Genomic DNA, 16,058 nt, shown 5'->3' with positions numbered 1-16,058 from the left:
CCATTTCAGTGGAGAAATCATCCTAATATCCAATCTAAATCCAATTATTTAAAGTTGTGAGCATAATGAAGAGGAGAATTATGGATTCATATTGTGTATACTATTAGTATGGGAATACAGAATTATTATTTCCATATGTGTGTACAAATAGCACACTACATGATGCTGAAGGGCAATTATTCTCCTGTCTCATTAGTATTTGTAGGAATTGAATTGAGAAGAGTTAAAAGCTCATTATTTTGTCATATTGAGTGCCTGTATGAATTCAAATGTAAGAAGCTTTTTTCTCATGTTTCAGCTATTGTGATAATTCACTTCTTATTCTTGCACAGTTTATCGTATTTCTTCTTTCATATCTTTCAATAACAAATTAAAACTTTTCATGCAGTTCAGTTCCAGGATGTTTTTAGGGGTTTGTTTGTAGTTTGGAGCAGGAGCAGCTGCCACAGTGGTGCTGAGGGAATGCTGAGGTGGATGCTCACATGTTCCAAGGAGAATGCAGAGTGGAGAACACCTCCAGCTGTTGGATCCACTGCTGTACTTCCTTACCTCCCAATTTATGCATTTCCTTGCAGTAGTAGTGTGAACTAGTTGTTCTTACAACTTGTCATCACTCACCAAACCCACTTGGTGAAATGTGCTGCATCATCTCCTCTTTGATCCACAAAGTCTCGTGGATTTTTGTGGGATTTCAGGACTCTGCAACTTTAGGATCTCAATAGCAACTTGAGGTTTCATAAGAGGATAGCAGGAACTGTTAGGGAAAAGCTGCTGAGATTTGTTACTGGTGGAAGATTTGCAAAGTGAAGTTCTTGGTAACTGGTTCTGTTCTCTCTTACTGCCTGAATTTTTTGATGTTAGTACTGTATAAATTTCTTACTCCAGTGTGGTGAAATATTACCTAAAAAATAGGATTCTGCCCACATCCATGCTGGTAAATAAAACAAGATGAAGATTTGAAGTGTTTCCTACTGTAGATGATCACCACCCAGTTTCACTCTTGGTTCTTCTTGCTAGTTCAGCATTATTTTATGCCAGTGTGCACTACAGTTTGTACATCCTTTTCTCTTCTGTTTTTATTTTCACTGTAATTCCTAGGCATTTATCAGTTTACTTGCATGATTAGATCTGCCTAGACAATTAAATCCTGTTGACCAGGATGGTTCAAGAACACAGCCTGCCTTCTCCCAGCTGGAATGCAGGTGTAACCATCTGCTCAGTCCCTCTGAATTTTGATTATATTTAATAAAACATAGGCAATATTGACATACACAAGAAATTTTTCAATCAAGTTCTTTGTGGTCAAAATGTGTTTCTTTCCAAAGAAATTTGTGGAGAATTGTGTCTGCTCATTTGTGGAGAATATGAGCACAAATTCTTTTTTCTCTTCCTGGACTTTGAATTGTCATTCCAGAAAATTAAGATGTATTCATTTGAAAGTTGTTGGGGAGTATTTTAGTCTGTGTTGGCACTGAACTGATCTTTCTGTGATGCCTACCTGCTTCTTTTGCTGTAGGTGAAAAATGACTATATGTTAGAAATAGCAGATCAAGTGGACCAGGAAATTGCTTTGAAACTAGGTTGCCTTGAAATCCGGTAAGCTGATAATTTAATTTATTATTCAACATCGTTCTGACAGAATATATACATTAATTTTGAAACTGCTTAAAGTTCATCAATTTCTGACCAGTAGAGTTGAATAAAACATCATAAGACCTTTTTTTGCTGCAAAGCAGTCAGAAGAAAAACTGAATAGACTGTATTGTAACTCATTTCTAGTGATTTTTAAATTAACATTATTTTAAAATTTTAATTAATTACATCTTGATACTGCCTTTTGGGTGAGTTCTTCATCTGAATAATTCAAAGGCATGTAGAGTACATTGAAGTATGTTTAAAAAAAAATGCATCTGTGGTGTTATTTAGTAAATAGTCTTGTGATTCTGCATATATAAATCCTGCAGCTAAAGAATGTAATTATAGATAAATGTTGCTACCTTTCCTCTCTGTATTTACTCGGTTTTTAATGTGCTGTTTTGAAATGATTAAATCTTAAGGATCCTTTTGGGTGTTTTTGGTGTTCTTGTCAACTGTATAGACAGCTGGAAAATAAAGATAAATATATCAGATTAACAGATCCTTGAGAGAGTTCCCAGCTTTGAAATGCATGTGTTGGGTTTTTGCTAATTTATGGAGAATTTCCAGCCTGAAACATTTGCTTCAGTTGTACTGATGTCTCACACGGGGAGATTAGAGAAGAAGTAAAATTGATAAGAAATTAATGACAAATGTAAACTTGTTAGGAGAGAATAAAAGTGTCCTTTGAACAGTACTTTTCCAAATTAAAACAAAATTTAGGTTTATGAAATTTCCCAGGTATCACAGGAGTACCTGATGCCTTTGTTGTAAGTTTTGCTGGTAGCCCCAGAGAAAACAAAAATTCTTTGTGTAACTGCAAACTCTTTATGCACTTACAAAATCATTGTGCCTTTTTTCAAAACATGTGATGAATGTAATAATCTGTGATTATGTTGTCAGCCAGGTCCTGCCTTCCTACCTCTCCCTGCCTCTCAAGCTGTGGCTCTTCAGAGCATTTTGATGAGCTATTTCTCATAGATGAACTTGTGAAACTCTTAGAATGAACATTTCTGGTCCATTTTTTTCTGACAACGATGATCTCAGCCCTCTCCTAACAAAGCTTTCCTGTTTATTAATTTACTTGTTAATGTGAGCATAGCTGGATTGGAGCAGTTTTCATCATTCCCTGCTTCCCCTGCTTCTCCCTGTTCCATGCACAGGGGGCTCTCAGGAGGAAGTGCAGTGTGAGGTGGAAAGGAGCTGCTCAAGGCCAGGTTAGGTCACTTTTGGTAGCAGCAGTGGTTTAAAGTGGTTCTGAAAATGCAGTTAATTTGTAAAATAAAAATCTGATCTGTTGAGGTAGAATAATAATGTACTTCATACTTAGCTTTGAATTCATTCTGCCAATGTTATCTGATGCTGAGTGGAAGTTTTGATTATGTTGATGTTGTAGTTTTAGGCTGAATTATCCAATAATTGTTGCTTTCAAATATTTTTCCTGACTTCAGGAGATCCTACGGAGAGATGAGAGGCAATGCATTAGAAAAGAAGTCCAACTATGAAGTGTTAGAGTAAGTATTGTGCTCTAGCTTGAGGTCTGAACTGTCCCTTCTCTGCAGCAGGAACAATAAATTCAGTTCAATGACAGAACATCTCTGTTGTAAGTTTTCTATTCCATCAAGGTGGTTAAAATGCTTTAATGTAAGAAATGGATGATGAAGCCCATTGAGATGTAGAAGTAGGAAAAATGCCTTTAACTCTCCAGAGAAACAGGTTTGGAGTAGTTGAAACTTGATCAGGAGGCTCACTGTGGTTTTCAGTACTTTTGCAAATGTTTATGGGATTCACCAGCTCTGATTGTGAGGTGATTTTATTGCTCAGTGTTTTTCTGTGCCCAGTTGCATTCTTCAGCTGTGACTCATTTGTGGTAAAGTTTGAGTTACTTGAAAATGTTTGTGATATTGTTTTTGTTTCTGTTTGCTCACTGTGGGCATTTTCTGAGATGTGACCTTGCAATTAGCAAGGTTATTGTTTATCTATCCCAAATTTTAAGAAGCACAAGGAGCATCCTCGTAATGAAATATTTTGTTTATTTATTCATGTTGTACAGGAGATGGCTTCAGTGCAAACAAGCCAAAGTCCTTCAGCTTTTTAGCAAAAACCTGAAAACTGGTTTTATTTGTATTTGTATAGTGGATAAAGTTTCAGACATACATGCAACAATGATGTGCTCATCTCTGCTAATTACCCTTGTGAAAAGATCCTGTACAGTTTTACACAAAATTGGGATAAAAGGTTCTTGCAGCAGTGACGTCTCCATTTTTTTCATCTTATTTTTAATGACAAATTAATGCTAACTTTTAGAGATGTGAAATTGGAGCATTTGGAGGAGGAATGTAAGATTTTATACAGCGATGAATAAGTTTACAAGGATTTTTGAGGGATCTATGATATTACTAGGTAAAGATAACTTTGATGGATAGCCTGCTTATTTAGTATTTCTGTAGTGCTCCTTTATTTATTCATATCTTTTAAAACTGATTTTGTTTGAATTAGAGACTTTTAATTTTTTTAAGGACTTCAGGTTTTTGTCTATCAAAATATTCTATAGAATACTATAGTGTAATTTCTATAGAAATATTAGTAGAAATATTCTGGTTGAGGAAACACATCACAAAATGAGAAAAGACTAATAAAAATAAAGGGGATGAGCAGATAGACAGAGCTAAAAGGGGATATAAAAAAGATTTGAAAGTATGTGAGTTATGGTTGGTGTGGTTTACATACATAGGTTCAAGTAAGAACTTGAGTAAAGTATTTTTAAGTCAATTTTTTAGCAAATCAGAAACTACAAGCGTGAGTAATTAGGTTAATGACTTTAGAAACAATGAGACAAAGGAAAGCAGGGTCATAACAGGTCACACAAAGTGTAAATTAATAATGTAACAGGTGAGAGTTCCAGAAGGATTCAGTGTGGTGCTGCTTTCAGTTTAACAGTGATTTCTTTCCTTCAGTCTGTATTTTCCAAACAGTGACTGCTTTGGTAGGAAATAATAAATTGCTGCTGTGAAAGGCATAGTGAAACAAAGCCCTGATATGCAAAATGTAACAGCTTAATGCCATGTGGAATTGAATGTGGAGAATTGTGCATTTCAAAAGTTTTTTTCTTTTTTGAGGACCAGGATGTAATTTGTATGGGATTTAGCTGGGAGAGATGAAGGATAAAACCACCTTAAACTGACTATACTACAGATAATTACAAGCTGGAAAGGGTCTGCAAAAAGTTCCAGTGATCCCCAAAATGCATTAATTTGATCTTATCACCTTAATAGCCCATAAATGTTTAACTGCACAAGTAATATTTATTGCTCAAGTGATGCTTTTTGGTGTTTTTTGTGGGGGGATTGCTGGTTTTAGTACATCATGAGGCACTTAACCAGCTGAGAGCAATTTTTAAATGGCCCTTTTTTGCATTGGGGGTGATTGCTCCTTGGCTGCCTTTGTCAGATGTCTATTTCATGTATTTTTGTCTTTGATCAGATTGTCATATGAGAACAGATCTGGATGGGGAATGGTAGATGGGATCAAATTGTTAAGTAGCCTTTAATAGTTGGGCCTTCATGGAGTGAAAGAAGAATTTTTTCATGATAAATGTGAAGCCTGTTAGTGAGAACAGGGATAATTACAAGCACAGAAATGGGAGCTGTAGGAAGGAACAGGTGCAGCCACAATTTGGTAAAAGGCATGTTAAAATCTATTATGTTAATCTAATGTTACTTTTTTTTTGTTATAACTTGAATTGAGGTGGAAAATACATGATATATGCTGCCTAAAGCTGCTTATCATTGTAAGACAAGCAGTATCACCTACCTGTAGTTGGTGTTTTATTAATCCAATTGAAGTTTGTACATTAAAAAATTGAACTCAGATTTAAGCCCACAAGTAGGCTGGAGTAGATGAGGTTAAGTACAAAGCTGTAGTAGAACTGCATGAACAGGCTCTCAGTGCTGCTTATCTCTAGTTGGCAATCAGAAACCAGATGGCTGAATCCTCCATGCAGAGCCCTGAGCCCTGAGTCTCCCTTGTTGGCCATCCCACCCCCACACAGCACAGCTGGGAAGGGGTTTGTAGGGCTGTGTGTGTAAAGCTGTTTGTATGCATTGTATTCCAATTTCCAGTGTTTATTCTCTTGTTTATAGGTATCCATCAGTTGTTGCTGTCCAGGGCATTAAATCTGTGTGGTTCTTTTTGTTAAATTCTCCTCTAGTAAATAAATTTGCTGTCTCAGCTAAATACAGGAAATGCTTCATTATCAAGTTTTGTTAAGAGTTGTGCTCTGTTGTACTCTGCATAAGAATTTCTTCTCAGTTTGTTGCTCCCAGATCTGTACAAAAGGCTGCTCAGCTTGTCCTAGTAATGAATCAAATGAGGCTGTGGCAGCCTCCCTGTGCTGCAGGACTGTTAAAATCAAGGATACCAGGGTGATGGGAGGTGCTTCATTTCAGAAGCACCGACTCTCTCTGAAATGCTTAATGTTAAACTAATATATCCCTGTCAAAATGTCTTTGCATATTTTTTAGATGGTAATAGTGTGTTAGATTCATTGAACTGTGTGGGATAATAAACCAAGTATCATTTGCATTTGAGAAGAAATGCATGGAAGGAATTAACATTTATGAAGTTTTATAATCCTGCAGCTTACTGTCATTGCACAGATGCCAGTGCTGCACATGAACATTCTGCTCCTCCTGCTTGAGGATGTTTTTAGTATGAAATTGTATGCTACTCATCTTCAGAGAGCTTTCAAAATACCGTGGTTTATTCTTCTGAGTGAGCTTTTTATATTGACTTTAGTGTTGGCTTTGTTCTTGGGCTGTTAGGTAGCAGTAAATAAATCCTGAATATCTCTGCCTGCTAACAGCTTCTCCTTGCTTTGCCAAGTGTAAGAATTCCAGATGTATTTCTGTGGATGTTCAAAGCATGCACTCGTGGAAAGCTCACTTTCATACTTGTTCCAGAAGCAGATAAGAATGTTTGAAAGAGATGGTAACATCCTAAATTTAAAGGAAAAAAGTCAGTAACACCTTTGAGCTATAAATCCTTTTCCTATTTATATTTTTCTCTTATTTTTCCTTTTTTACATGAGAGTTTTTTACACTTGGTTGTTCAGTGGTGTCTTCTGCACTAATGTCATTGGCAACTTCTCAAGCACCTTTGTTTGAAGCTGATGTTCAGTAGTAGTGACCCAAACACATGTCAGACATAAGCTTGTGCAGCACATCAGAGCATAGAATTATTTACTGGCTCTGGTTTTCAAACCAGGACTGCAACCCAATTTATAGGTGTGAACGTGAGCTTGATAAATTCAGTTTGCAAATTCTGAGCTCACAGTCACCTGATTTACAGTGGCAAAAAGTGAGAGTGCTTGCAAGAAAAAGTTGGTAATTTTAATTTGCTCAATATGGGTATAAAATAATAGCAGAAATTTAAACAACCCCTTAATTACAGTGCTTCAAAGGGTAAAACAGTAGTGGAATTGCACTCAGCATGCTCAGAGAGGTGATACCATGAGTATTTCTTTATGGATTCCTGGATTCCTCAGGCCAAGTTGGGGCTCTGAGCAACCTGGTCTAGTGAAATGTGAAACCTGGTCTAGTGAAAATGTCCCTGTCAACTGGATGGTCATTAGGGTCCCTTCAAACCAAACCATTCTAGGATTCTTTTTCTGTTTTCTGCTCCATTCTAATAGAGGTTTATCAGGGTATTCCACTTCCATGTTGTTCCCTTCTCACCTGACTACATGTTCTAAGAATATTTCTATATTTCTGTATGCTTGAAGTTATATGCTATTTCTATATTTCATATTTCTATATGCTTGAAATTATTAAAACGTGTACAAATAACAGTTTTTATTCTCAAAACTCCTCTGTGCCCAAGCCACCATTTCAAATAACAGACCTTCCACACAGGTACCAGGGTAAATAATAGTAGGAATATAACAATATTTCTACAATTTCAACAATATCCTCAGTATCCTGTGGGGTTTAAACTAGAAGATGCTGCTGTGCCACATTTGATGTTGGAGTGGCTCTAGTTAGAATTTTAATGGTAGTCTGTTTGTTACTCTGAAGTTTTCAAGGACCTTGTTAGGAAAATAGTTTAGTAATCATATATGCTAGTTAAAAACAAAACAAAAAATAGACCCAAAGCACCACCTTGAAAAGAGAAATGTGACACTGCACAATGTTTTTGGTATTAATGCTGTGTGTATTTTTTCTTTCAGGAAAGATGTTGGTTTGAGACGTTTTTTCCCGAAGAGTTTACTAGATTCAGTGAAGGTAATTACAGTCCCAAGCAATCCTGTACTGCTGTAAAGTGTCAGAAATCTAAAAATTGCATTACAGTTCTCACTGTACAGTCCTAAGGGAATTGCTGTGCAGTTTTGCTTTGTGAAAAAACATCCAAGCTCTCTGTGGGATTGGTGGGATGTGAATCCCAGTCATGCAGCTGGCAGGACAAGGATAAAGTAAAATTCACACAGCCTTGCTGAGCTGCTGTGAGAAGGGCACAGCTCTGCCTCTCAAACCTTGGGGGTAAAAGTGCAGAACAAGTCCTTGGAGCCTCTTGGATCAAATAACTTTTTTTTCTTTTCCTTCCCTAAAAGAAAAATTAGACTTCTGGAGAAAGAGGAAGGGAACATGTAAGAAAAAAGAATATTTTACTGGGAACTTGATAAACTTGATGCCTTCCTTCCTCAAGACTGTATCCAACTTATTCAAGGAAGATTTCCAGTAATTTCTGTTTAGGTTAATCCTAGCTAAGACTATAAACGTTCCTTGAATCTCACTGCCATTGAAGTCCATATGTTCTCAGAGTAAAAAATGCAAATTTGTCTCAAGTGTGTTGAAAAGGGGGATTAAGAATGGTCACTAAGTATTTTACATTTATAGCCACCTCAATATGAATGTCCTGGTAAAATGTCTCTTACAATTCATACATGAAAGTATAAATCAAAAATTGCTATTTTGGAGCTGGTTTTGGTGAGCAGTGGAGCTTTATAGAAATAATAGAATTCAACTTGAGATTTGGAAAGAATCTGCATTGTAATTTAAATGGGTAAACACAAAAGGTCTGTCATGACAAGGTTTTGTTTCAAAAGACTTTGGAAAATCAGAAGCTAATGAAGTCAAGTGGATTTAAGTAATCCCCTCTGCATTTTAATTTAAGCAGTTATCTGAAACTGTATTTTCTGCTAACGGGAAAAATTGTGGTGAAAGACTCCAGACGTACAAGTATGAATAACTGTCTCAAAAATAATATTATGGAGCCAGAAAACTGACTGACCAAGAAAACTGCACTTTGGAAATCCTGAAGTGGGGAGAATAGCAGAAAGAAGTAGCAAGAGTTGCCAGAAGGTGAAGCTGAGTGGGAACCTTGTAAAGACATGAAGAAAAATGTTGGACATATGAAGAAGAAAAACAAGGGAAGAAATGTGTCTGCTTTTCAGTGAAAATGAAATCCCTATTCAGAGTAGTACAGGATCAGTCCAAAACCCTAAATTGCTCTTCCACTTGGTGAAAGGCAGGGAATTTGAACTGGCTGGAAAAGGAGGGTTCCCAGTAGCCATGAAATATAAAATTAATTATTTCTCTCAGTTCTCTCTGGTTTGAACAAACACAGATGGGGAACAAAACAATGGTTCTTAGAAATACTTTTAAGAGCAGGTTTTCTGTGCATTTTGCTTGAAGTTGCTCTTTGCAGATATTTCTGATAGATGCTTCTGTTATGGAAGAGGTGTGGTTTTGGGGGCTGTTCAACCTGGAAAAGAGAAAAATCATGGGGAAACCTGAGAGCTCCTTCCAGTGCCTAAAGGGGCTGAAAGAGAGCTGGGGAGGGACTTTGGACAAGAAATGGAGTGACAGGACACAGGGAGTGCTCACACTGACAGAGGGTGGGGCTGGATGGGATATTGGGAGGAAATTCTTCCCTGGAGGGGTGGTGAGGACCTGGCACAGGGTGCCCAGAGAAGCTGGGGCTGCTCCATCCCTGAAGTGTCCAAGGCCAGGCTGGATGGGGCTTGGAGCAGCCTGGGACAGTGGAAAGGGTCCCTGCCCATGGTAGGGGGGTGGAACGTGATGGAATTTCTAAAGTCCCTTCCAAACCAAAGCAGCCTGTGACTCTAATGGACTTTCTATCTTTACACCTTGCTCATGATGTTAAAATTTAAAGTGACCCATTCTTCTTGGTGGACTGAAAAGAGCCAGATAACATGTGCCAGTGTTCCTGGCAGGAAATGTGATACTGGAGTTGGTCAGGAAGACAACCCATGGGCAGAACCTTTAATCAGCTGAGTAGCTGAAATACTTGGGACACCTCGAGCTGGCAAATGCTTTTTTATTTTGTTGTGTCTTGCTCCTGGTATTTGCCAGTGATAAGCTAAGGCTGAGGTTTGCACTTGCCTTGAAGTTGGTTTTCTCTGTAAAAATAAAGATACCAGGGAGCTCCAGTGTGCAGTATCTGAGTCCTTACAAGGCCTGAGGCAGCTCTGGGTGCCCGAGGGAAGTTTCCTGACTGCCAAAGGCTCTGCAGCCTCCTTAATGGTCCATCTGAGAGTTGGGTCTGCTAAATCGACAAAAGCACTTGAAATTACACCAAAGTTATAGATTTCTTTGTTAATTTGACAGTATAGTATGTGCTGAGAGGGCTTTTTTTCCCAACCAGTGTATGCATCATTGCAAAACTGATCATTTTGTGAATATGCAACAGCCTTGGATTACTGCTACTGGAGTAACTCCTAAACATTCCACAGAAACATTTCTGGCTATTTTGACTTCTGAACGTTCTGTAAAGGCTTTCTAAAAATGAGTGTCTAATCTGCCTGGAAGTGCTAACGACAAAAGGAAGTTGGTATTTGTGTAGTGCCTGGGGCTGTTAACAGGCAGTGTGGGAGAATAAAGAGTTTTACTGCTGTTAAAATGGGACATTCAGATATGTTTGCATGGAGGAACAGTGGTAATTCCTGTCTTAACCTTGACATATTGCAAAGATAAGGATGGTTTTGCTTTCTGTCATTGTTGGTAGTTGGAAGATGACTTAGAACTGGATTTTTTTTAGGCCATTCAGTCACTTTAGACATGAGTGTTTCTATTCACAATTCTTGATGGTTTGTTCAGATTGGGGGCATCTTAGAGATACTGCTTCTCAGGCCCTGGTTTTATTTTTATTTTCGTATGAGTGGCTGCCTTTCAGGGATTATACATTATGTACAGGCAATAATTCAGTTTTTTAAAGTGTTAGTTTAGCTATCCTTTGTGCTGCTATAAGTGATTATTTGTACCCTGAAAACAGGTAATAAAGTGGTAGACAACATAGTTAATATAGTTTAGTTTAAAATTTTGCTTTACTTTTTACATTCAGTCTACTATTTAAATTTAAGCTATTTATATTGAAAGAGTTTTTTTGCTTATTATCAGACTGAAAGAATCCACTTTATTATGGATAGTCTAAGTTATTGTGTGCAGAGGTTAAGATACAGCTACAGCTGGCTTGTTATTGCCAGGTAAGAGAGAGAATGGTGGTTTAGGTTTAGAAGCTCATATGAAGGTATAAATTGTTTTGGGTTTTTTTGTGTTGGGACACAGTTCAGAAGTTGAGAGAAATGAGGAACTCTAGAGCAAATATTCCTGGAAGGGTTAACATGTGGTTTTCTATTATAACTTATTTAAAATGTTATTAGATACCATCTCTGTGATACAGCAGAAATAATGTTGATCCTAAGCAAAAGTTAAAAGGCAGAACTGCTGCTTACATTCTGAAGCTTTTTTTATTCCTTGAGAATTGTCTGCATTTCATTGATAAAGACACTGTTAGTACTACTAAGTGACCAAAACTCTTCAAATATCCCTCAGCTAGTAGATTTTAAATAATTATTCTCCAAATGTTTTAATACACAGGCCAAAACACTACGGAAATTAATCCAACAAACATTTCGACAATTTGCCAACCTCAATAGAGAAGAAAGTATTTTGAAGTTCTTTGAGATCCTCTCTCCAGTGTACAGATTTGACAAGGAATGCTTCAAATGTGCTCTTGGTGTAAGTAGAAGAATGTGACAGTCATTAGAATCCATTCTGGAGTTTTCAGTCCAATTGCTTTTGCTTGGTTCTGCAATAATTTTTTGCTTATTATTGCTCCTTTTTTCATGTAGAGACAATTGGATTTCATTACCAACAAATGGTATTTATTTATTTTCTTTAGAACTTTCTGCATTGACTGTTTAAAAGAAATCATAATTCATTACTTGGGTAAGAATTGTATGTAAAATAAAATATTTTTATAGGTGCTTTTTTGTGAAAATCAAGCACTTTCTCAGTTGTTAATCTCTACCTATTTCAAGCAAATTTTGAAGAAGGGTCCCAAGTTTGTAAGGTTTGTGAAAATGGAGACTCCAGCAGAAATTAGAACTTGAATATCAGTGTTCATAAGAAGAGGAAATACAGGAAATCCATAATTCTCATGTAGACCTAAGATAAAATGCATGGAAATGCAGTTTGAGTAGCAGAGATCCCCAGGAAACCTGTCATGGGGGGTTTTGCCACTTACAGAATTACTTGATTTTAGTATAATTTTGTTTGAAGAGTTGAAAAGCTTCTAGATATTAATTACTAAAACCTGTAATTACCACATTGGATTATAGTATTCAATAGCAAGGCCTTGTCTTATTACTGAAATTCTGCCCTTTCTCCTTTGACTCCCAAGTCAAGCTGGATTATTTCAGTGGAACTGGCAATTGGCCCAGAGGAAGGAATCAGTTACCTGACAGACAAGGGTGCAAATGTAAGTCTGCTTCTGTTTTGTGGTTTTTTTTCTCAGTCACTGTGTTAACAACCATGACCTGTTGTGAACTGGATGTCACAGAAAGGGGAGTGACCAGGCTGATCTCTGGGTTAACCACAGCAGAGCTGGGAGCTCTCAGCATGTACAGCTCTTGTCAGATATTAATTTGTGATTTGGATCAGAGGAAAGGCTCTGGTGTTAGGTACAAAGACTGTGTCTGCTTTAGCACTGAATTTTTTGGCTTTTCTACCCAGTGAAGTGCTCAATTGCAGAATTTGATGCATTGGTGGGGACTTTTTACCAATGAAATGTGAATTATTCTGAGTTGTTCTCTTTCTTAGGAATGTGTAAATGCAGAGCTTGTTTAACCAGTTGGTGAGCACATCTGTGCAGGCACTGCTTATTTACTTTCTTCATATCCTTCACAGCCTTTTCCTTACTTGATTCCAGCTGTATTTCAGTGTTTCCTGTGCACCTCCATGGTGCTAGGGAGCTCTGTCCAGACAGATCCTTCAGCAAAATGTTTGGAAACTTTACAATCCCAACTTAAGCTAAGCCCATGTCCACCCTTCTATTGAAATGAATTCAAAAGCAGTGAAAAGATGGGGAAATCAGGAACACAGAGCTAAGAACAAACCTTTTCCAGCAGTTTGGAGGGATGCTGGGAATGTGTCAGTGCAGGATCTGTGTGCTTTTAACCTGTTGAGTTTTCTCTGTTGACACCCAAGAGGTTGTTCCCACTTCAGAGCGTGCCTGGCACTGCTCAACAGTGACCTCTGTGGGCACAGTGGAGCTGGGTTCCTTTTCCAGCCACTCTGGATGTTTGTGTGTGTTGGGAGTGAGTGGCAATGAAACTCTAGAAAGAAACAGAGAACAGATTTCTGCACGTGTAATTTGGGGATCAAAGTCTCCCTGTGCTTTTGCAACACCAGGGATTAAGGCAGGCTATTTTGCTGTAATTTTGGGGTTTTTTCCCTCATTTTTTGGTGTTGTCTTTCTGCAGCCAACCCATCTAGCAGATTTCAATCAAGTGCAAACCATTCAGTATTCAAACAGTGAAGACAAGGACAGAAAAGGGATGTTGCAACTCAAGATAGCAGGTGCACCTGAGGTATGTTATTGATATATATGTGGTGATAAACTTGATATTTTGTTTTTCCTTGCAAGGAGTGGGATGTAGCATACTCCTAATGTGGATATTCTCTATATTGGACTTTTGTTCTGGGTTTGGTTTTAAAATAAATTTAAAGTTCATTCATGTTTTATGTTTTGCATCTGGTGCTTGTAGACTTTGATGCTCACAGAAGAAGCTTAATATGAACACAGTAGCTCTTAAATGCAATTTAATAGCAGCCTGTGCATATGTACTGTATCCTAGAGAGGAAACAGGGAAATTCCACTTTTATGTAAGGACAAAATAGAAAAGAAGGAAAATTTGTTCCCTTGTATTACATGGAAGCAGTGCTGGAAGTGAAATCAAATCTTTTCCTTGGTCCAGTGCACCAGAAAACAGTGGAAGAGCAGGATTGAGGGAGGGTGGCAGATCTGTGCAGAGAATGATGAATGTTGGTGCTATTGAACTTTATAGCTTGCCTGTATGTCTCTCATCTCTTTTTCTACTGTACATATTTTATTTTTTGAAAAATCTTTCTTGAAATTGGGAAGGGCTGTTTTTAGACAAAGAACAAATTGCTGCAGAGGGTGGGAAAAAAAGATTCCACCTGTGAGAGCTTCAAGGAATAAGCAAGTTCTTCAGAATTGTCTTAATTACAACCCTGAAAGTCATAGCAGTTGTATTCAACAGTGGTTTACACTTCAGAAGCCCAAATTAACACTACATTAGGTGGAGGGTTTTACCAGCTGTGCTTTCTGAACCTCCTGTTTGAAATTTGCTGCACAAAAGCTCAAGCAGGAATCTCCCTGCTCCCCCACATTGTTCTGTTTAAGCTTTGCAGGCGTGTGTAAAGTTCTGATGCAATGACACAGCTGTTCCACTCAGTGGCTGCAACTGCAATAATTCCTCTTTGTTGGTGCCTTGTTTTTTTCCCTTCTGTAGCCTCTGACAGTGACAGCACCATCCTTAACCATTGCAGAGAACATGGCAGACCTGATCGACGGCTACTGCCGCCTGGTCAACGGCGCCACGCAGTCCTTCATCATCAGGCCTCAGAAAGGTAAGGACACCTCCAGAGCTGCTCCCAGCTCATTCTGCTTTGAACACAAGACAGAGGTAGCAGAAAAACCCTCACTTGGAAGCTCTTTTCTTTCAGGGAGCAGCCGTGAGAAACGCTGATAGTAAATTGTCACTGCATCAAAAATTGCTGAGTGACTGAGGATTTAGGCTGATTCAACAATCACTGCTTTACACTAATTGCAAACTTTAATGGCAGAAGTGAATTGTAATTATTAAAGGCATTTCCTTACAAGGGTGTGTTATCTTACAACATGAATCCCAAAATACAAGGGGAAATTCAGTGAAGTTGGTTAAAATGCATTTGGATAAGTGGTAATTTTTTAGTTTCTGCTTTTCTGCTAGGTACTCAAATATCTCCATTTAAAAAATAAAAACCTTGAGAGGTCTCATGAGTTTCTCTCATAAAATAGAACTAAAGCAGAGATACATTTTACAGTGACCATCAGTTGTTTTTGTAGCATCTTTCAAGAAGTGAGATGAGGTTGCAGGTACCCCTTGTTTTAGAAAGAATTTGATTACATTTCATTAGAATTGTTTCCAGTTTCAGACAGCTTTAATTATTGAAAAACATGCAAGTGAAGCTGCTTAAGAATGAAATTTTCTTCTTTCATGTTGTTCTCATCTTTACCCATGGGATTCATCCAACTTTGCTGCTTTCTAAAACAATAAATTATTTCCTTCTTCCATGTTTGTAGTACAGGAAAATACACAAACTATCCCAGCATCCCTCTGATGTGAAACTGAGTCTCTTTTAGTTCTTGCTTTTTTCTGCCACAGGTTTTCCCTGGGGTGATGTTATTAACATAATTCAGGTCCATCTATAACATCCTCCCTGTATGTGGCTCAGAAAATCCCCAAACTTAAACTTGAGCATTCACTAATAAAGAAATGTGATCTTAGGGTCTTAGGTGTTTTGACAGCACATGGTAATTGTTCAGATTATTCTTAAATTTGCATGGTTTTTGTTATTTCTGACCCTTAGTGTATGTGAATGACCTTTAGCTCCAACACAAGCAGTTTTGTTAGAAGCTGTGTGAGTTGTGCAGCCTTATCTCCACACAAATTAAAATCTTCCCTCAAGACAAACTCAGCTCTCCAAGCCACCCTGGTGCACAACTTGGTGATGATGAACCATTGGCCCCAAAATCAGACACTAAAAGGATAAACTAGCATCTGAGATAATAATAGTTTATTTTCTAAAAATAAAATAGGCATCACAATCCAAGAATTCCATGTCACTAGACTGATGTGTCCCTGTGAGTGGAGGTCTTTTGTGCCTCTTCTTCTCTGAGAAATCATGGTTGGGGTCTGCTACAATCCTTATTATTCACTCCCAAAACTTTCCTTCTAATGCCAGTGGATTGGCTGTTTCCCAGCCTGAACTGTTGTAGCCACAGTTGATCTTTTAAAACTTTTCATGTCTATACATGACCTCTTCCCTAAATTAATG

The 16,058-nt window shown here is 37.8% G+C and overlaps 1 protein-coding gene across 14 annotated transcripts in view; it reads left to right on the top strand.

Moving 5' to 3' along the window:
* The window catches only part of PTK2 (protein tyrosine kinase 2), a 189,446-nt gene that overhangs the window by 112,880 nt on the left and 60,508 nt on the right, over positions 1 to 16,058 (top strand). For all 14 annotated transcript variants that reach the window (XM_071421882.1, XM_071421881.1, XM_071421870.1 and 11 more), the window contains 7 exons: positions 1,517 to 1,596; positions 3,087 to 3,149; positions 7,862 to 7,916; positions 11,532 to 11,672; positions 12,337 to 12,414; positions 13,418 to 13,525; positions 14,471 to 14,588. In XM_071421882.1, coding sequence (XP_071277983.1) covers positions 1,517 to 1,596; positions 3,087 to 3,149; positions 7,862 to 7,916; positions 11,532 to 11,672; positions 12,337 to 12,414; positions 13,418 to 13,525; positions 14,471 to 14,588 — 643 coding nt within the window. The remainder of the gene's footprint in view (positions 1 to 1,516; positions 1,597 to 3,086; positions 3,150 to 7,861; positions 7,917 to 11,531; positions 11,673 to 12,336; positions 12,415 to 13,417; positions 13,526 to 14,470; positions 14,589 to 16,058) is intronic.

This window comes from Agelaius tricolor, unplaced genomic scaffold (assembly GCF_023055355.1).
Source record: "Agelaius tricolor isolate 1412-34295 unplaced genomic scaffold, bAgeTri1.0.p SCAF_2, whole genome shotgun sequence".
Classification (NCBI taxonomy): Eukaryota; Metazoa; Chordata; class Aves; order Passeriformes; family Icteridae; genus Agelaius; species Agelaius tricolor.
This window is presented reverse-complemented; position numbering and strand designations above follow the sequence as displayed.